Source organism: Thamnophis sirtalis, unplaced genomic scaffold, assembly GCF_051295495.1.
Source record: "Thamnophis sirtalis isolate CommonGarterSnake01/CBP01778 unplaced genomic scaffold, rThaSir2_p1.2 scaffold_4, whole genome shotgun sequence".
Taxonomy (NCBI): Eukaryota; Metazoa; Chordata; class Lepidosauria; order Squamata; family Natricidae; genus Thamnophis; species Thamnophis sirtalis.
In genome coordinates, this window is record NW_028261384.1 from 89,069,820 (window position 1) to 89,095,085 (window position 25,266).

Sequence of the window (25,266 nt, forward strand, 5' to 3'; positions counted from 1 at the left end):
GTTTATTGAAAAGAAGGACTAGGGGAGACATGATAGCAGTGTTCCAATATCTCAGGGGTTGCCACAAAGAAGAGGGAGTCAAACTATTCTCCAAAGCACCTGAAAGCAAGACAAAAAAGCAATTAATGGAAACTAATCAAAGAGAGAATCAACCTAGAACTAAGGAGAAAATTCTTTACAGTTAGAATAATTAATCAGTGGAATGGCTTATTTCCAGAAATTGTGAGTGCTCCAACTCTGGAGTTTTTAAGAGATTTGGACAACCTTTTGTTTGAAATGGTATTGAGTTTCCTGCTTGAGAAGGGGGTTGGATTAAAAGATCTCAAAGATCGCTTCCAACTCTTGTTCTATTTTAAAAAATCAAAGTAGTAAAAAAGTCCCAAAGGTGTTTTGGATTTTCTTTTTTTTTTTAGGACAGTTCGCTTCTCATCCAAGAAGCTTCTATAGCTCTACAGGATAGTGGGGAGTGGAAGGATTTCTGGATTATTGCTATTTATCCAAAGTAATATGTGTGAAAACACTCTGGGATGCTATATGCTCGTGCTTTACAAGTCTGGATATTAGTTATAATTTGTACACTATCAAAACTCATACAAAAAGACAATAATGAGTTTGCAAAATAAATTCGGTTGATATTATAGAAATTTTGAGCAATCAAAACTGTGCATAAAATTAACTTCTCTTTCAAAAGGGTGAGAAACCTGTTGCAGATATCATTTGCCAGCTGAAACTTGCAAATTGGGGACAAAGGTCCAATTTCACATTACAAATGCTGACGTGTTATTTTGATTTCCGTATAGGCTTAATAAACTGTAATATACTAAATTTAATCCGTTTGTAAGAATGAAAAGTTGAGACAACTGACGATTCGTTTTTCAAAAATATTTTTAAAGCTAAGCCAGACAATTATATTACTATACTGTATTCGGAAGTCGGCTGAAGAGGGCGGGGGACGAAACTCTGCAAGCCGAAGATGCGAATAATCAGCCGGAGCAGGTAGCAGGGCGTTGTGACAACCACCTATCCTCCAGACTAGGGACAGGCAATGCCTGGTTCGACTTGCGGGCACTTGCTAAATCTGTTGGCACCGTCCAGCAGGGGCCGCCCTGGAACAGAGCGCGGACGGCAGCGCCGGGAGCCGCGAAGGGCGGTAAGTGGCAGTGGGCGGTGGACGGAGACCCAGCGAGGGAGGCGTTTCATTGCTGCAGTCTTGGGCGAAAGAAAAAAAAAACCCGCTCTTCTTGAAGTGATCAGAGGAAGTGCTCACAATTCGGGTGGTAGGATTTTTGCCCGCCTCTCTCAAAACCGCACAAGAAAGCGACTCGGAAGCCAGCAAGGCCGCCTTGCCGTTCCAGGACTTCGGGCTCCAGCCGGTGAATTGGCACGACCATGTCTCCTGAAGGTGGCAGGGCACCCTCCCTCCTCTGTCTGATTGTCATAGCTGCCGGTAAGGAAGCGGGAAGTGCAGTTGTTAAATAAAGTTTACCAGCGAAGCCGCTCGCGCGCAGAGCCTTGTATTTAACCAATAAGCAAGTGGCCTGTGTTCGCACTATTCGCTTATGCATAACTTATTCGTGTTTCGCTTCAACCAGTTTTTTGCATTTTCACAACTCGGCGACGAGCTATAAATTAACCGGCTGGATTAGTGTATAACAGCTACGTTAATTTGCTAATTTGTAGTTCAGGCCGTCAGGTATAAGTTACGCAGCTAGCGTGTCAGTGTTAAGTTGCAGCCTATTAGTAAGATCAGAGGCACCAATTCTGGCCAGGTCAGGATATAAATAGAGTTGATCAAAAGCTGGACGTGAGTCAGCAGTTCGATGCAGACGGAAAAAAGAAAAGCTAATACTTCGTTTGAATTAAGACGATCTTATTCTCAAAGTCGTTTGAAATAATAGCTCCACTGAAGACTCCTACCGCACCAAGTGGGTGCATCGCCGTGGAAGAAGGTCGTAGAAATAAGTAAAAAGAGTTCAGGAGAAAGTGTAAAGATGATGAGCCGCTAGGTCAAAGTCTATAAGGTGAAAGTGAAGTGGGCACGATCAAGTCTGGGAGAGAGAAGGTGGAAAGATGAGGCTGGATGGCAGATATTCTGCCAATATCCGAAGCCTCTTGCGCAGATTGGGTCAAAGAAGGCAAGGTTGTTAAAGCGCTGGGTGGGTAGGTGGGGGTTCGTCACTTTATAGTGGTAACAACTGTTCAACGACGACGCCAATTACCACAGGAGATAGATGTCTCTGCCCTCCCCCTCCTCCCCTTTCTCGATAAGACAGCCATCTGTTGGACAAGTTGTATTTCTGGATATTTTACATTAAAAGTGTGCTGTAGCCTTGATCGCCTCAAAAATTCTCATCCATTCTCTGGCAACATAACACAAATGAATTTTTTGAAGCTGCTAGCCAGCATGGGTCATCTGAAGATCCTTTCAGTTGATTTGTTGTGTAAAAAAAGAAAAAGAAAATACAACACACACACACCCTCCCGTTTTCATTTTAAAGCCTGCAAATTAAAGCCTTCAAAATGAGTTATGGTCCTAAGTCCTAAGTATCAGACATAGTGGTATGGGGCATGGAAATAGTTGGTTAGAAATACCAAGCAAATAGAATATGCTTTTCTAATGGAAATGCTAGAACTGAAAAGATAATGTCAAAAGAATATGCTATTTCAAGTTCTCTTTTTTTAAAGTGTGTGTGATGGGAGGAAGGGGGCAGAGGATTGAGGGCAAAGCTCTTCAAAGAAACCACACAGAGAAATCAGAAGGTGGGAGAGATAAAATTGGAGAAACCAAAACTTAAGCATTCCAAACTACTTTCATAATGAGGAAGGTAAGTAGTGTAGTAAACAGCAGGAGATCTAGATGATGGCATGAAGAATAAGTACAAGGATCTTATTTGGTTTCCATTTAAGTTAAATTGTTTTTTTTTATTGTTGTTTTTATTTTTTTCTTTGGGAGAAAGAGGGAGGGAGGGAATGGAGAGGGAGTGATAGGGTTAGGGTTAGAAAGAAGGGAAGGGGAAGTAGGCGTAGAGGGGTGTGTGAGAAGGAAGAATGAAAGTTGGAGGGGGTTGAAAGAGGGTGTATGGCGGGCCAAGGTGGTATACTGGGTTTGTATTGTAGAGGGCATTTTCTATATAAGTGAGGGCCGTGTTTATTATTCAATGTTATATGCCCTGATTAAGCACAGTGAATATGTGATTGTATAGAATGAAAACATAATAAAATATATTAAAAAAAAATACAATAAGCATTTAAGTTAAATTGTTGCTGACAATTGGCTCTGTCTAATATATTTGGCTTTGTCTAATAGGTGTGTTACTGCAGGCATATATTTTAATTTATTCTTTATAATTCCCGATTAGTTTGCCGCAATTTAGAAGTTTTATATCATAATAAAACAATGCATTTTAGCAATCATCATATGTATAGTCCAACATTGTAGGTGTAAAAATTATGTAAACTTCTGAATGTTTATGAAAATGGACTGATGAGTCCATTTCACTGTGGTACTGTGATACAGCAGTTGTGTTACTTATATTTCCACTAGCATTTTCTGCAATAAATACACAGCACCCTGTGATGTGCACATGCAGCTAGTTCTCAACCGGGACCGGAACTTCTATTCCTAAGGAAATGATCATTAACTGAATCAGATATATTTTTTTTTTGCTAGGGTTGCTAAGCAAATCATATGGTTTTTAAGTGAATCTGGCTTTCCCGTTGACTTGATTGCTAGAGGCCCCTTGGGAAGGTCACAAACAACAATCACATGCCCCCGAGGCACTGCAACCAGTCAAAAATACATGCTGGTTGTCAAGTGCCTGAATTTTGATTGTGTGTCTATAGGGAACTGCAATGGATTGTAAGACACTCTGGTGGTCGTAAGGGCAAGGATTGGTTGTAAGCCACTTTTCTCATTACCATAATAACTGCAAACAATTTTTAAATGAATGGTTCTAAGTAGATAATGATCTGCATATGAAAAACACCTTTCTTTTACTTGACACATTCCATATATATTCCTACAATTTGGAAAGTTGAAGAGCAAGATAACTAGAGAAAACTGTTTCAGTGGATAATGAGCAACTAATCAGGTTGACATGCATGGAATTGTACATAACAGAGGTAGAAAAGGTCTCCCCATCCGATAGCTAGCAAGCATTCCTGGAGATATCACATCTATAATGGCACAGTATTATTTTGGGTGAGCATTAATCATATATGTAATTGCTTAAGGTTTTCTTAATTGGGTTGAAGATGTACTAGGGGCATGAGTCTCTAGAAATAGGCAACCATCAGTCTTCATCACTTGATTGTCCTTGAACAACATGGCCTAACTTTCCTTGCTTTTTAGTGAATTTGCATAATTTGGATTTTGTTTATCATGGACAAACAAAGGAGCTGTTGTGGCTTTAAAGAAAGCTTGTTCAGTAACTTTGATTTCAGCAAGTGCTGAAAGATTAGGAAAGTGTTTTTGTTGTTTTATAAAGGCAAATAACTACTAAGATTCCCAAAGTGTTAAACTACTTTTGCTCTCCCATACTGTTAATAAACAGTAATGAAGTGGGAAAGAGAACTACAAGAAGCATAAAGGAAGTACATAAGGTTCTCATTTGGAGATTCCAATTGGGAAAGGTAATTTGGTTGTTAAGCAAAGCAATCACTAAGTAAAACCGCAGCTATGCTTATGACCTTAGTTCAGCTTTTCTTCACTTTTATAGACTTGGGAGTAAGGCCACAGGTGGACAATGAATGGCCCCTCCCAGAGGAAATAAAAAAGGAGTGAAAGGGGAGTGAAGTTTGCAGAAGACAATTAGTTTGCTTAATTGGCTCATGACTTTCCAAGTTTTGCCAAGTTTTGCAGATACCGCCTTGTCAGCTCTCCAAGCCAGATAAGGTCTGTGACTGTAAATCCTCCTTTGAAAGAATTTGCTGGATGTGAATGAGCAGAATTCACAGTAAATTAATAAAAGGGTTTTTTGTCAGGACAAGGAGTTTGCTTCATGCTCTTGGGAAGCCTCAATCAGAATAGCTATGCAAGAGAGAACTAACTCAAAAATAAACTTCAAATGGTCAGAAGCAAATGAATAAAGTATCGATTTATGGTGAACTAACTAAAGAAGTCTATGATTGGGTTCCATTAATGATGTTTATTGAAATTTTTAGGACAGATATCTAATCTGCTAATCTCCAAGTGATAAATTTAGCAGTTTTTCACAGCAGATACCCATCGCAGTATCCTTCCAATATTTATGCTAAAATTTATAAAGATATTATGGTTGCCTGGGAACAGAAAAATATTTTTTGCTTGTTGCCATAATTTGAGGTCCTTTCCTGTGTTATGACAATATTGCTGTTTTGTATATAAAGCAGCCTTGGTACACAAGACTTTCAGGTTGGTTTGAGTCAAGGCATATTTGGTGAAAAGAGTGTAACAATCCTTGCAGGCCCCCAGAATTATACATGCTTGCTTAACGCTGGCTCCTTTTTCTCCAGTATGCTATATAAGGTAACAGACTTACAAGGACAGTTAGTTATACTTCTCAAATAATCTGCTGTTGTCACTCAGTTTTTATCTTGCATACATTTGGATTCAATAGAGGAATGGCATAGGAGTTTAATCTAGCAACTCCTGTGTTTTATTGCCTCTTGCCAAAGAGAGTTTATATCTGTACTGAGATAAGTATGTGTGTCCATCTGCCAACTGAATGTTAGAATAATACTGAGTATTATAATACAGGCTGGTTGCTGTGGAGAAAATAAGAAAAAAACAAGAAGTTGTTTATAAAAACGATGGAATATAATTTAAATAAATAATATGTGCAGGACTGGCTGCACACTAAATAAATATTATAGCAATAGCACTTAGACTTATATACCACTTCACAGTGCTTTACAGCCCTCTCTAAGCGGTTTACAGAGTCACCATATTGCCCCCAACAATCTGGATCCTCATTTTACCATTCTCAGAAGGATGAAAGGCTGAGTCAACCGTGAGCTGGTAAGAATTGAACTCCTGGAGTGAGCACTAAATTAACCTGCAATACTGCATTCTAACCACTGCGCCACCATGGCTTTCATTATAAATGCAGTTCCCATAATTCCGAATCATTTGACACCCCAATGCATCTGCAAAATATCAGGTAAAGGAAGGTTGCATTTCCGGTAATTTTGAAGCAATTGGAAATATGGAATGGAGTTTCAAACAAATCAAAAATTAATAAAGTTTGCTTTTTCAGATATGCAGTTTGTAGAAGTTTAAACAGCAATTTATCCTTAAATTTCTTTTATATTTTATTGTCATTATTAGAGGAGCCCTCAGAAGCAAGGGAAAGCCTTGCATCTTAGAGTTGTATAATTTGTTTTCTGTATAGGAAGTATAATGATCTGAAATTGTACATTGTCTTACATAAAAGTCTCTGTACAGTATTTTCTCTTGGGAGCTAAACAAAAACTCCTAGAAGAGAAAACATGAACCATTCTGTCAGTGGTGAAATCCTCTGAAGTCTGCTACCAGTTCAGTTCAGTAAGTCTGCGTGCATATGTGCCTGAGTTGCGCTCGCACAGGACTAAAAAAGGAACATTTTGAAGCCTTCCGAGTCTGCAAAGGTAAGGGCGGGGGGGGGGGGTGGAATCTGCTGTGCCACATAATTTATATAAGCTAGAAAGCAGAAAATGCGACGATTCTAGTAATATAAATCGCGCTTCACAGGTGATCGTCAGAAACAATGGTTTTCACCTGAACTTGCAGCATTTTTTACTACCGATTCAGGTAAACTGGTCCAACCCAGTAGCATTTCACCCCTGCATTCTGCTCAGTGGTGGGTTCCGGATCCCGGTGCAACCGGTATGGTGCAACGGGGCCTAGCATTCTCCACATGAACACGCGCAGTGCAAGCGCATACATGTATCCTTAACTCCTGTGACACTCTGCGATGCCTCTGTGATACTCCAGCTGCTCGGCAGAGCATCACACAGGGGCCATGTGCTCCGTAAGCCCCGAAGAGCTCAAATATAGGTAAGGACAGCAGGTGGGCTCTCCGGAGCACTGTACCAGAACGGTACCCGGTGCTCCTGGCAGGCACCGGTACACCCATACCAGGGCATACTGGTCGTAACCCACCATTGATTCTGCCTTTAAAAATGGAACTATTGGAACTATTGCCTTAAATTCATTTGTTCCAGGCTTCAAAAGATTGTTAAAGTGATGCTTTGGTTTTTGTTCTGAATCTTGCTTCAACTCATATACAGCACTTAGTATGTAGCGCAACAGTTTGATTTTTGCTGGCTAATTTTGTAATCTGCTCTGCTAGGGTTGTTCAATAGGTTTGCTAAATGTTTAGGATCAAGATTCATCAGGGAAGAAATAGGTTCTTCTGTAAGAAAAATTGTGAGTCTTGTTTAAATCTCTTATGTGTCCCATTTAAAAAAGAAATAGGAAACAGACCTTTGGGTAAGTGGCCGTGGTAGTGGACAGTCAGTTTATTCACTTCTTACAGTAGCCCTTGACTTACAACTAGTTGTTTAACTATTGGGCAAAGTTGTGATAGACATTTGAAAAGCTTATGACCCATCCTCAAACTTACAACTGCCAAACTTACAAACTGTGGTCATGTTATTGTATTTCAGGTGTTTTGCAACTGGCTCACATTTACAACTGATTGGAGCATCCTTTGGTCATGTGACCATGATTTGCTTTTTTTTTTTTTTTGCCAGTTTCCAGCAAAAATCTTCCGTTCAGAAGAATAGATTTGCTTAATGACCCTGCGATTCACTTTACAACTAACCACAGTTGCACAAGTGCAAAAGTAAAAATGGTCATTGAATCTGGTCCAGGATTGGGCTGCTACAGGTTCGCCCAGGTTCAGGAGAACCCATAGCTAACATTATGGCTGGTTCGGAGAACCTCCAAATCCCACCCCTGGCTGATCCTGACCCTCCCACCCCATCCCATCATTCCCAGGAGTCTCCACCTGGCCTGTTTTGGATGTGAAATAAGTGCAGGGCCCGCGTGGAGGCTTGCAGAGGGAGAAAAATAGGCATCCTGGAAGTTCCGGGGGGGGGGGCGGAAATGAGCCTGTTTCTGGCCTCTGGAGCCCGGGGAGGCAGTTTTCACCCTCTCAGAGGCTCGAGGAAAGGCTTCCCCAGAGCCTGGGGAAGGTGAAAATGCCCTCCCATTCCATGCTGCAGGAGTCTGACTAGGGGCTTGGATTTTATTTTTAATAAACTGGATCAAAGTAGATAAAATAATTTTCCTAAATAATTTAAGGAAGCTAACATGTAATCAGTCCACTTACATTTCTCATTTAGCTGAAAAGGGAGAAATAGTTAGCAAATCCCTGATTACTGTTATCTTTTAAATGCAGACCCATTTTCTAGAATTTCAGTTTTCAAGGCTATTTTATAAAACCTCAAATAAAACATAAACAAAAAATAGAATCAACCTCATTGATTTGATTCTGGAATTAATCTCTTATACTTTTAAATTGATAGTCAGTGTAATTTCTTGCAATAGTGGAATTCTGCAAAAATAGTCTGTAGAAAAAGTGAACATAAAAATCGGGGCTTTTGTGTGTGCTATATGTCACATAAAAGATGGTGGGACTTCAGTCATATAATTGCAACCACCCTCTTGATTTTTTTTTTTGACAGATCCCAAAGATGCCACTGATTGTGATAATTATAGGTTTATAAACCTCAATTCCTAGACAAATAGTATGATATATATAAATAGTAGGGAACGTGGTGGCTCAGTGGCTAAGATGCTGAGCATGTCAGCAAGTTCAGCGATTCGAATCCCTAGTGTCACGTAATGGAATGAGCTCCCATTACCTGTTTCAGTTTCTGCCAACCTATCAGTTCGAAAGCCTGTAAAAATGCAAATAGAAAAAATAAGAACCACCTTTGGTGGGAAGGTAACAGTGTTCCGTTTGCCTTCGGCATTTAGTCATGCCAGCCACATGACCATGGAGAAGTCTTCAGACAGCGCTGGCTCTTCGGCTTTGAAATGGAGATGACCACCGCCCCCTAGAGTGAGGAATGACTAGCACATATATGCGAGGGGAATCTTTGCCTTTAATGCCAAAAAACATTTTAAAAAGTTTCTTTCCATATGTGAAAAACAAGAAGAAAATCAAGGTAACAATAAGTTTACTAATGGGAGCAAACAAAAGTTACCTGTAAATGTGATTCCGGAATATTCTTTCTTGCTAGACTGAATAAAAGGCATTCAGACTTAATTTTATAGGAGTGTTTGGGCTGTAGATTATTGTTTATCTTTTAGACATGTATAGTTTCATTTCTTATCCAGTAACAGACATTTCCTGTCTTGGGTATGTTTCTGTCCTATGCCCTTCAGTCCTCACTGTAATGAACTCTCTCTTTCAACAGATCTGCCCCACCCAACCAAGCAATGGAAACTGATGCGGCAATTACTTATTTTAGCTTGCATTGTGTTAACACCTTCCTCCCCACGTCATATGTGCAAAGTTCAAAGAAAGAAAAAGTCTTCTCTTGTGTTAATTGGGAATTCCAGGAGATCTTTAAGCCTAGTATTTTGGTAGTTAATTTGGAGAGGCCTAGACATTTTGTCCCGTGCTACCAGATTATAGTTTCAACCAGCACAAATAGGTATGGGGGGGAAAGTATTTGCAAAGCAAAAACAAACATTTTTTAAATTTGTTTATCACATTGTTACTATTTTTATAAATAACTCAAGGTGACATACGCACCTAATATTTGTTGTTCTTCCTATTTCCCCACAACAACAATCCTGTGAGGTGAACTGGGATGAGAAAGAAAGTGACTGACTCAACCGGTTTGCCTGCCTAAGGCAGAGCTACACTTGTAATCTACTGGCTTCTAGCCAGGTGCCTTCACCGATAGACCAAAGTGGCTCTTTAAAAAAAAAAATTCAGACTATTTTAACACAATAAAACAATCAAAAACTAACTTGGTTGTTATACTTAGTCATAACGGGAACTGAAGGACTCTCAAAAGAAAGTAGTCTTCAGAGGCTTGGAATGAAAGGAGAGTCAAGGTCGAATTTAATTTGGTTGGATGGATTTCAAAATACAGATGTTGTTAGCGAAAAGGCCTCATGCATAATCTGTATCCTGTACCTCAGTGGGGTCAGTACTGTTTTCGAACACATCAGGCTGGATGGGCAGAATCATACCTGACAGGGTACATCTTGATGACAAATAAATTTTAAATAATATTTAGAGCAGTGTTTCTCAACCTTGTCAAGTTGAAGATGTCTGGACTTCAACTCCCAGAATTCCCCAGCCAGCGAATTCTGGCTGGGGAATTCTGGGAGTTGAAGTCCAGACATCTTCAACTTGACAAGGTTGAGAAACACTGATTTAGAGTATATTAATCTACACAGCAATGGGTCAAGAATAGATGGGTATCTATTTTTTTAAAAGATTAGGCTTCAGAGAAGCAGGATGAAACAAATAAGTCAATTAATTCAAGCGGCAGAAAAATAAAAGCATTGAAAAAAATCATGCCTTGAACTTTGCTTAGGAAACACTCCCTTCTCTTTACGTCACAGCCATTTTCAAGGTATATGCATTATCTGAGAAGAATTATCCCATATAAAACTTAAAGTCTGCTGTGCTTCGTGAGTTAAGTTTCAGCTTATTACATAATTCCTTCTAGAGCTTTGATTAGTGATGTAGTAAAACACTCCTATTTGTTAGTCACAAGTCATGCAATATAAGGAAGTAATAAGTAGTCAGAAAGGAACAATAGATCATTCAACCTTTTTTTTTACTTGCTATCTATGGGCTAGTAAATTTAGGCAGCTCTTCTGTGAAATGGTATATTCAAAAAAAAATCATATTGATAAAGAGTTTTGTCAGTTTTCTCTTTTGAGTTGGGGAGCAAAGTAAACCTGTTGTTGTTTTTTAGGGTTCTGTTGGTGGGTATCCCAAACCAAAAGGTATCAAAGTTGAAGGGAAATCAACTAGGAGGGACTGGAGATATTTCTCCATGGAAATCAGTCCTGAAAGATCCACCAAGGAAATAAAAGCAGTTTGGGCTTATTTTTCAGACGCAAATAGGAGAGGCAGAATAACTGGGAATTCAGCTATGGTAGCTTCCATCCAGGCAGAACATATAACCAGAAGAGTCAAGCTGGAGAATGGATTGAAACTTTGGAGCCTTTCTTATGCCAGTTGCATTTCCAGCTCATTTGAGATGGCAGACAAACAACTTAAGCCCGTTATGGAGTAGATCCCTTAGATGTGTGAACCAAGTCACGTGATCTTTGGCAAGTATCATAAATGGAATTTTACTTTTTCATCCACAAAGGTATTAAATTGATCTCTCCCACTTTGGAAACATACAAAAGAAAGGCTTTATCTTTTCTTATTCATGGTATCCTGTTTGAGCATTGGCTAAGACAGCACTGCTGATAAAACTTGGAGTGTATCAAACCCAATGACAGGCCTTACAGTTAAATAGCTGGTTGTAAATAATTGCAGGGCCTTTTTAGTTAAAGCTATTATTTTTTCTTATTAGCAGATCTTTTTACATTATAAGCTATACATTTATAAGCAATGGTTCATAACCTTTTAAATTTAGAGACTTTGTTATTTTCTTTATTGTCTAGAAGTGATGTGAAGAAACCAGAGAGAACAAAACTTCCACAATACACAGCCTAAACTGTCAAATAATGTTGAAAGCTGTAAATCAAACTGTACATAAAATGTTCCTTATAGGGTCTTATCAACAGATACCAGCTTTGAAAAACTCACGAACTTTGCAGAAGTGTTAAGAAAATTTGCTAAATCTCCAAGGGCCAAAATATTTTTTAGGCGTAGGGATAATATATGCAGTTGTCTGATTAAGAACATCTGACTTAAGGACAATTACTAGATGCAAAAAGATTGCCTACAGTATTACTAAAAATGACGGGCAGTGTTCTCCTTCAAGCTGACTCTCAGTGCTTTCAGGAGCCTCTGAAGCACACATTTTAATACTGTCCGCCAGTTCTAGTAATAGGCAATCTGTTTTTAAGTACAATTTCCGTCTTAAATACAAATTCAAGTTAAAGACAGAGTTCAGGAATGGGGCTCATTCTTAACCCAGGGACTACCGGTAATTAGGTTATGATAAATACTTTCTAGTAAGTGGTTTTTTTAGTTCATTAATGGGATGTCTGTTTTATCCATTAAGGAGCCTTTAATTGATGTGATTATGGTTTGTGTATTAACAATATTTTAATTCTTAGTTTGCGCACCACTTCCAGGCTAAAACATGTTGAAGGAATAGTTCAATCTCAAAAGTGAGAGGAACAGAATTGCCTAGCAGGACACAGTAAGACTGAGTATGGCTAGCCTTACTTTGTGAGGAAAAAATTCCAAACTTAGGGCATTGCTATGGAAAATATCCATTCCTACTTTCCTTTACATGGTTGGGATCAGACGATTCCACCAGGTTTAGAAGTCAGATGAAGAATAACTCCACAGACCCCGGTAGATCATCTACTTTAAATGCTTTAAATTTGTAACTTTGTTGCTTGTTTCCTTATGATTTATATTGATAGTGATTTTTTTTCCTGATTGCTTATTTGTACCCTATGACTATCATTAAGTGTTGCACCTTATGATTCTTGACGAATGTATCTTGTCTTTTTATGTACACTGAGAGCATATGCACCAGAGATAAATTCCTTGTGTGTCCAATCACATTTGGCCAATAAAGAATTCTTTTCTACTCTATTCTATTCTACTCTACTCTACTCTACTCTACTCTACCCTACCCTACCCTACCCTACCCTACCCTACCCTACCCTACCCTATCCTATTCTATTGTTTAAGTCCCAGGCTGGCAAGTTCTTACCCACAAGCATCAATATGAAAACAGCAGATTGGTGCTCTCACATTCTGGATCTTGAATTGCATTCTCACTTAGGCATTCCCAATTCTGCTTCTCCAATTGTTGCAGTGCCATAACTGTGTCTTTGGTTTCAGCCCTAGTTCTTGAAAAAGAGTAGATGGATTATTTATACACTTGCTAAGTATTGACCATTCCCTGAGGATGCTTTTGAAGCTGTGGCTGTTCTAGAAATTAGAGCAACATGAGTAAAGCCAGAACAAGAGGCAGCAGTGGCAGCCACAGAACTGGAGGGGCTGGGTGACTTTAAAAAGCTATGCTGCTAAAGAAGGAGTAGTGACAGCAGCAGATAGGTGGATAGGTAGGTAAACTTTATTATCATATTTGACCACATGTGTCAGGATCAGCTTTTGAAACAGCTGTAGAGAAAATAGTTTAGATGGCACTGTCATAAGCATAGCATTAAATATAAGAAATGGCTGGAATTAAGGAAGTATAGTAAGCTGACAAGTAGCCCGATATATAATCTTGATGTTATTCCATTATTTCCTATTAATGTATGTTTCTTGAGGAATTCTTCAGAAAAACATAGATAAAGTACCACTGTGTTTCCTTTGTCTAACATTAGCTGGATAAGGCATACACTGGGGCAACTTGCTCAACTGACACAATTTATCTCAAAATTAATAGAGAAGCAAGATCTTGACTTTAAATTGTAAATATGCTACACAAAGATCCATCACGGATCTGATATAAAATTTTTTTTTAAAGCGTGGATAGTCATGTGTCTTGGCAGTTTTGGCAAACATACAAAGAAAATGGTTATTTGCAGGAACTATGACTAATTAAATCTATGGGTAATTAGATCTTATACACTGGGTATACAACTATATATAGTGTTAGAATAAATCTTTCAGCCCAGTTGTATGCACTGATCGTAGAACAGAATTGCTGTTACTAATTTTATTCAGGCGTATAATAATTTAAGCCATGTGGGGCTACTGTACTTAATTCTGTTTGATGTTTGCAGCAGCCTTATTCCAGCAAGAACGAGAAATTATGGGAATTATGCTCCAGCACATCTGAAGAATTGGGAAGCTGTGGATGTGCATTAGAAAATAAGTGAAAAATAGTGCTCAGATCTGTTATTTCTCTTTCTCCTCTCTTTTCATAGAATATATAACATTTAACAAGAATCGGAACGTAGTAGGAATCATTTCAGACTTGTTACTTTTCTCTCTTTAGTCCCCACACTTCTTTTCAAAGGAAAATGTATGCTTCAGCATGAGATTTTTTGGTCCATCAACAGAGCAGGACCCTCAGAAGTAGAGGAAGCAAGTTATAAAACAAAGATATGTTGAAAGCCACTTTGTACTCTCAAACTGTTTTCTCTCTTTTCTGAATACCTCAATTAATCACACATAGGCATAATTTCATTTTATTTCCAATTGCATTTGTACTTAAACATCATAGCCCATTCAGCTTTCCCCAATCTATTGTCTTCCGCAAATTCCTCAACCAGGAAAATATATTATGAAATGGTGGTTGAAATTGCATTGATAATCAGAGCCATTATTGAAAAGGATAAGAAGCTTATTCATTCATCTTTCAGCTTAGAAATAACACAAGGTTTCATGGCTTATTTTCTTCCATCCTCAAAAAAGGGGTAGATGATTATTTGTCCCGACTTATTAACCAACATATATTAGCTCATCAACATGGCTTCTACATTCATTCATTCAATCAATCAATTAATTTTATTATGGTCACAAACTACAAATAAAAGCATTAAAATAAAAATAAAAAACAAAGTAATTTATTACAATTAATTGTGGATTTTTTCAATGGGCAGTTAGTCTGCCTAATTTTGCATACAGTATAAACAATTGGCCATATTAAAAAAACTACACACTGATCTAATAACAGTAGTTACACATAGAAGAGATCACTATTTCTTGGATGTTTTGTTAGGTGGGGTGTTGCAACTTGTGTCGGTGAGTCCGTATAGAAGAGACAGTATAGTAGGACATGAGCTGAATTCATTAAGTGCACACGCATATCTCATCCTTACAAGCACTTCCCTCAAGAACCTGTTAGGTATTTGGATTACACACTTTCCAGAGGACTAAAAAAAAGAGTAATAGCAGTAGACTTATAGCAGTAGACTTATATACCGCTTCATAGGCCTTTCAGGCCTCTCTAAGCGGTTTACAGAGAGTCAGCATATTGCCCCCAACAATCTGGGTCCTCATTTTATCCACCTCGGAAGGATGGAAGGCTGAGTCAACCCTGAGCCGGTGAGATTTGAACCGCTGAACTGCTGATCTAGCAGTAGCCTGCAGTGCTGCATTTAACCACTGCGCCACCTTGGCTCCTCTGGTAAGGTCCCAGCTAAGTATCAAAGAGTAATTGTGCACAAGCCTTAGCTGAATATAACTTCAGTGCTACTGGGATATACTGTTCTCCTGTGGGAACATTAAAAGTTTGAATTGCTACTGTTATTTTGAGGATATTTTGATTAACATGGAGTTTTTAAAAATATATTTTTTTTATTTTTAAAACAAACAAAAACAAAACAACACATTCAAAAAACTTTCCTCAATTTCATCAAGCATGTCGTTTGGTTACAAACTATTGTGCATCAGTTTTTATAATTAAAAATAAGATTACTGGTTATCCATAACCAGTGATCTTAATCACATAACTAAATACATCGTTATCATTGAGCATTATGTGTTCAGGTTACCGCTAATATTAATCATCCATAGAGTATACAATACTTATAGTGTTGCATATTCAACTCCAGAAATAGTTTTCCATTGTTAATCCAAGTAGTTATTGAACATTTCAATTCATATATGTATCAATTATTCATTACTTCATCATTAGTCCATTTAACACAGTTTTGATATGCACTGTGTTTAGTAGAGTTATAGAAAACCATGTCCAAATATTTAAAGGATTTAACTTGTTCAATGTACTGGCCAACTATCTTCTAGGCAAGCAATTTAGGTCTTTTTGCAAAAACATGATCTTAATTTTACTGTAGTTGGTTCCACATTGTGTTTTTTATTATTATTACCAGTCTTTTTGTTTGAAATGTTGCTGTTGTACATAAAAAATCTTCAATACTCTTAAGAGTTCATCTAAAATCCACAACACTGCAATTTTCAGTGGCAGTAACTATAAACAAGACATTTACATTTATTTCTTATAGAGTAAACTTTTGTAGCCCATAGAAATTAAGCTAGCTATGCAAATCTATAGAATCACCCTTGTTTGCTTTTTTAACTTATATATTTTATAGAACAATTGGTATTTGGAACCATTTCTGCTGTTTTCTTATGTGGAACAGCAAGCTAAACTCCTTTCTCTGACTACTAGGTGACTTGTTCAATATTTACTTTGGTTTCTGATATTCTCTGAAATCCTAAGAAATAAAATTCTTTGTTCACTGTTCAAAATAGAAAAGAATAAAAAAATGAATCAGTCCAGTAATCAAAGTCTTAGATCAATATTATTTTACTGTTGCTTTTATGCAGAAACATGGAACAGCGACCTAAGACAACAGTGAAATTACAGAAGTGTAATTAAAATACATTGTTAAATATGTTTATGCTGAAAGCACAATTGGATTTGAAAGCACTTTCGTTATAGCTGATGTTAATTGTCGGATTCTTACAGGAAGTATTTGGGCGGGGTGGAACATACAAGTCATTCCTCATCACCTCCAAGGACTGCATGTTGAAATATCAGCTGACTTGTCAGAATGACTTAGTGACACAAAGCAGATTGTTCTGCTCAACAGAACAGGCCTGGCAGAGAAGCCTATTTATTAGGCTGGCAATTCTTTTGGGCCTGGTGAAGGGATGTGGTCTAAAACAGCAGCTGGCTAGAACAGGATTTATTCAAGGAAGACAGGGATGTATGGCTCCTGGTAGATGAAAACCAATTACTTTGAGAAAATGCAGGCTGTTTTAAATCATGAACAAATAGATTTGGAGAGGGAAGCTTAGAAATCTCTATTTTTCTCCCATATCTCTTCCAGTATAGTGAAGCATGTTCAAGCTTTTTATGGCTCTGTACCGGAATCACTTAGCAAAATCCCCAGGCTGCAACTTAAATGCTCCACATGCCTTTATCTAACATTCAAGGCCATCAAGCTCTTGAGGCACTGATCGATGTCTCAGTAGAGTGGTAATCTTCTGTCTGGACTATACTTTCTCAGACTTAGTTTTTTAAAATGTGCTTATAGAAAACAAATGGATCTCTACAAATGGACCTCCATATGAAACCTCTACTCCATAAAAACTAGCTTTCTAAATATATGGATTTATGGTGTATGGAAAAGTAATAGAACTACTCTCAGCCTAAGATGCGAGTTTGAATTAAGCCAGTGTTTCTTAAACCACTTTTATCTCAAGATTTATACCCACTTTTAAAAATTATGGAGGGCCCCCAAAAAGCTTTTCTTTGTAGAGGTTTTATTTATCGATATTTGCCCTATTGAAATTAAAACAATGCATTATCTGCTGCTACTAGTTAACATGATTGTTTGATGGGACAATTTAACATATTATTTTTCAGCAAAAAATGGCAAATGGTCTTGATTATGAGATGATTCCTGAGAGGGCTTTGAGAGACTCTCAGGGGTCCTACAGCCACATTTAAGGCACACTGAGTTAAGCTATTCAAGAAGTAGGTAGTCTTTATTTTCATTTCTCTAGGTTAGTGATGGTGAACCTTTTAGACACAGAGGGCCCAAACTGGAAGGTGCATGCGTCAAAATTCCAGAAACCCAATAACCATCTGGCCGGCATGCATGCGCACGTCGGAAACCCAACAACCAGCTGGCTGAGCTGGGGCAATGGTGCACGTGCCCACAAAGAATGCTCTGTGTGCCACCTCTGGCACACAAACCATAGGCTCGCCATCACAGCTCTAGGTGATAGAAACTGTTCAGCCCACATTAATTCAAAGTAAGCAACAGAGATTGTGATGTTATTGTTTAAGGGCCAGCTTTCTTGACTAACTAATGATGTGGGAAATTAATGAATAGTTGTTATTTTGGATCCAGATATGGGGTGGCAGGTTATGTACTATTAAGTCCTAGATCAAGGTGGCTGCAGTTTAATATTGGATTTTGTAAAAATAATGTATATCTTCTTTTGCTCCAAAGGGTAGTTTACATTCATCTTTACTAATACTTTTATTATCTCCACAGATTATTTTAGACAGTTTAATTAGATGTTAGTCTTCTAATTATTAGCATAAATTTATCCATTGAAAATTATGTTTCATTAATATACAAAAATTGTGCTTAATGCAGTTATCAGATATAAAGAGAACTACAAACTTATAGCAAAAATATTAGAATTTCCCTTCTATTTTTTTTCAAAAGCTTCATTAATATAGGCCAAGATTAACATCATTCAATCAGTGACTTGGAACTCTGAGACTAGTTTCCTTATATTTGGTGGATCCGAACTGGTGGAGACTCCCATAACATATGGGTTACATGCTTCCCCAAAGTGAGGAAATATGGAAAAAACCTAAAGACAGGAAAGGATGCAAAATAAGCTATAGATCTTTGCCTGCAAGAAAAATAAACAAACATGAAAGCAGATGAATAAGAAAAGCAACATATAAGCCCTTTTTGACATTGACATTGCATCATAATAACATACCGTATTTTTCAGAGTATAAGACGTAACTTTTTTCCTCAAAAAAGAGGCTGAAAATCTGGGTGCATCTTATACATCAAATACAGCCATTTTTGCCTCCCAAAGCCCACCCCTTTACCAAAATGTCTCTGCATACCCTTATGGAGACTTTCAGAGAGCTCCTGGGGGCTGGGGAGGTCAGAAATGAGGGAAACACATGCCATTTTTTGGCCCCACCCAGCCCCCAACAGCACTTTATAAGCCTCCATAAGGCTGTGCATGCAATTATTTTGCAAAAAACAGGCCCATTTTTGTGGAAAACGGCGCCACTCTGCAAGCTCCCCCCCAAGGCTATTCATGCTTTTGGGGAGGGAAACAGGCCCGTTTTGGGAGGCTTGCAGGGTGCAAAAACTTATTTTTTTTTCCTTTTGGAAAGCTCTTTAACTGATTGCTGAGAATTATATTGATCAAGTGCTGTGCCAGCAGAAAGAAAGTCTTAGGTGCTGCAGATTGTCAGCGATTTCCTTCTCCAACAAATTGATAAATACACCTGGAAACATCTACCTACCTACCTACTCTCCCTCCCTCCCTCCCTCTCTCTCTCTCTCCCTCTCTCCCTCTATCTACCTACCAGTGGTGTTTCAAAAATTTTTGGAACCTCTTCTGTAGGTGTGGCCTGCTTTCCGGGTCCACTGATGGTGCATCTTCTAACCTGTTTGGTAGATTTGATGAACCGGTTCTACCGAATAGGTGTGAACTGGTAGGAACCCACCTCTGCTGCCTACCTACCTAATTACTCTCTCCCTACCTACCTACTGTATCTCTCTCTCTCTCTCTCTCTCTCTCTCTCTCTCTCTCTCTCTCTCTCTCTCTCTCTCTCTCTCTCTCTCTCTCCCTTTATCTACCTACCTGCCTAACTACTCTCTCTCTCTCCCTACCTACCTACTGTATTTCTCTCTTTCTGTCCCTCTCTATCCCTCTATCTACCTACCTACCTACCTACTTTTTTTAAAAATTGCCTCTTCAAAACCTTAGTGTGTCTTATACTCCAGTGTGTCTTATATTCTGAAAAATAGATACATGGTATTGGACTACAGTGCTTCCCAGAATCACTTGTCTGTGAGATTGGTGGCTTATAAATATGACAAAATAAATAACCTGCTGTAGCTACAAACCACAATAGTCACAATAATTATTTATACCAATCATCTTTTTTTTAAGGAGAAGACCTGTAAATTTTAGAGAATTTGTTTAAGATGGAATCTTAAAATTAATTTAGGTATGAAGTCAAATATGAGATCTTCATTGCATCATAATGGGGGAGGAAGAAGAGAAAGGAATGAGGCAATACTAGTTTCCCCTTTCTCCCACATCTCTATCTCTCTTTTTACTAGGATCTTCTCAAGGTTTACGTATTTTTAGTGTTATTTTCTCCCTTAATACAGGTAGTCCTCAATTTACAATAGTTTGTTTAATAATATTTCAAAGTTACAACAGCACTGAAAAAAGTAACTTATTACCATTTTTCATACTCATGACTGTTGCAGCAACCCCATAGACACATGATGTTTTGGATTCAGATTCTTGGTAACTGGTTCATATTTATGACGGTGTCCTGAGGTCATCTAATCACCTTTTAATAAGCAAAGTCAATGGGGAAGCCAGATTCATTTAACAACCTGGTTACAATCTTAACAATTGAAGTGGTTCTCTTAACAAATGTGGCAAAGAAAGGTCATAAAATGGGGCAAAGCTCACTTAACAAATGTTTCATTTAACAATATAAATTTTGGGCTCAATTGTGTCATAAGTCAAGGACTACCTGTATAATAGCAAGGAAAGGACCTAGACTAAGAAACAGATTGTCAGCCATGAAAACAAGATCCTTTTGTCAAAAGAAAATTTGTTTCTTTATCTAACAACTTCAAGCAATATCTTTAGTAAAAAAAAAACATTATTTGCTTTCATAAGAATCACCACTGTTGAATTGCAAGACTCTACAGAAGAATATGATTATCTGAACTGGATTCCTGCATTATGACAGTGACAATGTTAGTTTTGGCGCCAAGTAGTGATGTCATTGAATTTAAAACCCTACGTATTGTTTATGGGAGTGATTAGCAGAGTTTAAGGACAGGTTTAAAAAGTATATTCTTAAAATATTCTAAGTTTGCGGGTGTCAAGCCCTGAGGAGATTATATGTAAATAGATAAATGAATGAATAAATAGCAATAAAGGGAAGAAAACTTTTGGTCTCACAAATCAATGCCTACTGTTCTTCTGGATGGATGAATATGTGACTTGGGGTTATAATCAAAGGTTTGGACTTTTTTTATGTTCTAAAACAAAACAGTTGACTTGCTTACTTTTTTTTAATTGAGAAAAGCTGTTTGAGGTTATTAATTTGATTAAGACATGGACGGTGAGAAGAGTGAAACTTTTTCTCCCAAGCTATTTTCCTAAGCTTACCTCCTTCCTACAAAGCTAATAAGAAAAACTAATAAGCAGGTACAGGAGTTAAACTCTTTCCCTTCCCTTCCTGCAAAATAAGTAATAACTTCAGGAATATAATGTTAGTTTAAGATCCAGTGTGGGAGGAAAGGGCTAAATATTCCCACTCTGATCAAATTTAGTCCTACCTCCAGCAAATATTTTGTTGATTAAGTTGCTGGAAAGGACCTTCATAAATACAGAGTTAAGAGACAGGTAAATGGGAGTTTTTTGCTTGATGTTTCCTGTGTAAACTGGAAGGATAAGAATGTTTTAGTTTCTACCATGTAAACCAGAAAGTGTGGTATTTTGTGCTAATAGTCACATCAAGCAACAGTTGCATAATTGTTCCGTTTCAGATCTACAGCTGCTATGTTTTCTTTTTGCAGCCTTGAGTTTTTCATGTGTACTATCAAGTACAGAATGTTGCTACAGGTGTGTTGGCAAGCTAAACCTAGTCACATATGATTAGGTTCTTAGCTTAGTTTGTTCCTGATTCCAGAATCCTTGATTCTTTCAGCTTAGAATTGTTTATCCTATCTGTTTATAGAATTCCTAACAAGCTCTTTCAATCGGAGGCATCTATACAACCTGATGTTTTTGACAAAATAACTAAAGCACTGTCCCAAAGGTGCTTTTTCAAGAGCTAACTGGACTTTCTGGGGTTTTTTAAGGTGTTTCACTTCTCATCGAAGAAGCTTCTTCAGCTCTGACTGGATGGTGGGGAATGGAAGGATTTATACTCCTTGTAGACAGTGGTCATTTGCATTCTTTTAGAAAATCATTGAGGCCACCTGGAGGTTTATGTGTCCCCAGGGTCATGTGAATAGTACAAATAGGAGTGGAGCAGTGATGGGTTCCTAACTGGTTTACTACTGGTTCGCTTGTCTCACACTCGGGCTCATGTGTGCGTGGAATGCTTCTGCGCTTGCACAGAAGTGGATGGGTGGAGCCTCCCGCCACTGTCACTACCGGTTTGGCCGAACCGGGAGCAACCCACCTCTGGTGTGGAGCCTTCTTGGAACTGTTGAAAGGACTGTGTTGTAGACTGATGATGACTGTAGATGATGTTGTATCCCTCTTCTTCTGTTGAGATAGAGCTGTTCAATTTTGACATAGATGGCCTCAACAGAGGGGGAGGGACATGACATCATCTATCTCCAGTCTACAACACAGTCATTTCAACAGTTCCAAGAAGGCTCTACACCCATTTGCACTACTCAGGTGATCCTGACTACACAGATAAACCTCCAGGTAACTGCAATGACTCCCTAAAAAGAATTCAAATGACCATGTGTCTGCAAAGAATATAAATACTTTCATTCCTCATCATCCAGTCAGAGCTGAAGAAGCCTCTTGGATGAGAAGCAAAATGTCTTCAAAAACAAAACAAAACCCAGAAAGTCTAGTTGCTTCTTGAAAAAGTACCTTTGGGACAACCATGACCTGAATGACTGAGAATCTCCATAGACATAACTAAAGCAATATTGAAACATAAGCTCTGATTCTTTTATATGTGCATGCAACATCATGACACACATCATGTGTGTGGGTCAGAATTTGTGTTGTGATTGTGCAACAATATTTTCATTTGATATATGCAACACTTTCTCACCCCATTGGATTCTCTGCATTCAATGCAGCCAGTAATCAACTGGGATTGATGAAAGTTACATTCAACTACATTATGGAGCTTCCAGATTGGAAGTTTTTCCTCTGAATCTTGCAATATTTCTGATCCTTCTATCATAACTGGTGATCTCTAGGCATACATACTGCATATACAATTTTCAATGGCAGCAGGTCACATCTTCTACAAATAATGCTATATGCACTTCAATGAAATATCAGTTAGCACAGGGAGCTGACTAGTATAGGTAGTTCTTGACTTACAACCATTTGCTTAACAGTTCAAATTAATGATGGCCTCTGGAAAAGTCAATTACAACCTAAATATGATTGCAATCAGGTGCAAACAGCTCACATTTATTGATTGGTTGCAGTGTCTAATGGTCATGTGATTGCCATTTGCTATTTTCTCCCTGGTTTCTGGCAAAAAAAGCAGTTGGTTAATTTGAACTCATACTCAGAACTGTGTTAATTAATTTATGGCCTTGGTAAAAATTGATATTAAAATTGAGTCTGATCACATGATGACTCATCTTACAACTGCAACTTCTTACAATAGACATTCCAGTTCCAATTGTGTTTATAAGTCAAGGACATCCTGTACATTAGGGATAATGGACCTCACTATTCCTATGGACCTCACTCATTAGTAACCTCACAAAGTTACTAATATGATCCCGCACGCTGCAGAAAGAATCATAGGAAGCTGTTTTATGCTAAGCTGGAATACTGTTTCATCTAAATGATGTCTCTACTCTGGATGGTATCAACCAGACACAATTTCATTGTATTATTTGATCAATAAAGCAAACTGTATCCAAGATGTTTACATAAGTAAACATGCTTCATGTTTCAAGGTCTACATCCTTTCATCCCCATTGTGTGGTGATGGAAATATTTATTTATGTGTGTGTAATCATTTTGCATTTTGCACAAAGTTGAGCCCAAAACAGTGCTAAAGGCATTATTCTCTTTGGGACTGATAAATACTTGGGTCTTTTAACATAACTTTAATGTACCTTAAAACCTCCTGAGAACATAATAGGCACATTGGTGTCAGGTCTCAAATATATCATATGATTAGCTCTCTGCTTCCATTGATATTCCAGTAATTAAACCTGTTGTGGGTTTAGCATCCAGATAACATTTTCTACTTGTGCTATTCCTTACAGGTTGTCCTACACCAATGGCATTGTCATGAACAAGATTTAAGATTATCAAGTTCTTGTATGCTGAGGTGACTTGTTAGGGAAGGGCAGATCAACAGCACCATTAAAAATGCCTTCCACTTAAATCAAAAGATTCATCTTTCAGTTCCCTCCTTTTTCTATCATTAATTTGACTAATGTTCTCTTTTCAAATAGCCTAAGATTACTTAACACAATGATGATGTTCTCACACATTGAGATAAGCTATCTTTCTGAAATTGCTCTTCTCTAAAAGTAAGATCATTGAATGGATGAAGAACAATTTGTTTTCTACGCTGCTTCCATTACAAATCAGAATGCAGAACAATTTGGTTTTGATTTAAAAGAATAACTGAATTGTAAGGGATGTCTTCTATCCAACCCTCAGCTCAAGCTGTAATCTTTCTCTTCATTAGAGACAGCACATACCCAGTTCCTGCAACTATTCATCATATGTTTTAATCTCCAGCCCCATAATCAGCTTTCTTGCTCTTCTCTGTACTGTTTTTAGGGTTTCAACATCTTTTTTATATGGTGGCAGCCACAACTGAATAAAATATTCCAAGTATGATTTTAGCAAGGCAGTATAAAGGGGTACCAACACTTCAAGTGATCTTGATAGTACCCTTTTGTTGATGTAGCTTAGGATTTCATTATCTTTTTGACACCTGCAACACATTGCTGGCTCATATTTAAGTGGTTATCCATTAGGACTCATAGATTCCCCCTCACCTATTCGGTACCTGTGCATTTGATTTTTCTTGCCTAAGACCTTATTTTCTCACTACTGAATTGTGTTGAATAGAGTGCAGTGTTCAAGTTTGTCAAGGTTTTTTTCTCAATTTTTGCCTATCTTCTAGAGTGTGTCTCTTTCTGCTAACTTAGTATCATCTTCAAATTTGATGAGTTCCCCTTATATCGTTTCATTTAAATTGTTTATGAGGATACCAATAAAAGAGAATATTTGTAGCTCAGGGTTGAAATGAGGGGTCCTTGGTGCTCTCTGAGCTTGCTTGTTTTCTTGCAAACATTTCATTACCTTACCTAGGTAACATCATCAGTGCGAATAAGCTGTTTGCTGTAAGTTTATATTCTGATGTCTTCCTTGTCTATGTAGGTGTAGGTGGCCTTAGAGATTCTTTGGATGGGCAGTTTACTGATGGCTCTTTGGCAGTTTCTTGATTGGGGTATTGCTTACTTGATTGTTGGTGTAAAGTAGTGGTGGGTTGCTAGCTGATTTACTACTGGTTTGCTTGTACTCATGTGCGTGCTCGCGCAACGCTTCTGTGCATGCGTAGAAGTGTCTGGGCAGGTGGACGGAGCCTCCTGCAACCACCACTACCAGTTTGCAACCCACCTTTGGTCTGAAGTTAACTTTGGAGTTAATCTTTGCTGATCTGAGCGCTGATTACTAGTGGAGAAGTGCTGGAGTCTTTTTCTCTTTTGGCTGGTTAATT

General features: G+C 38.1%; 1 protein-coding gene across 5 annotated transcripts in view; it reads left to right on the plus strand.

Annotated features, from left to right (window-relative positions):
- The first annotated feature begins 1,138 nt into the window (after nucleotides 1–1,138).
- The window catches only part of PARM1 (prostate androgen-regulated mucin-like protein 1), a 36,427-nt gene continuing 12,299 nt past the window's right edge, over nucleotides 1,139–25,266 (plus strand). Inside the window, exon 1 of one of the 5 annotated variants that reach the window (XM_087713340.1) lies at nucleotides 1,139–1,447. In XM_087713340.1, coding sequence (XP_087569466.1) covers nucleotides 1,390–1,447 — 58 coding nt within the window. In that variant the 5' untranslated portion in view covers nucleotides 1,139–1,389. Of the gene's footprint in view, nucleotides 1,448–11,066; nucleotides 11,273–25,266 lie in introns of those variants that run through there. The other 4 variants (XM_087713339.1, XM_087713336.1, XM_014068000.2 and 1 more) reach the window with 4 other exon arrangements.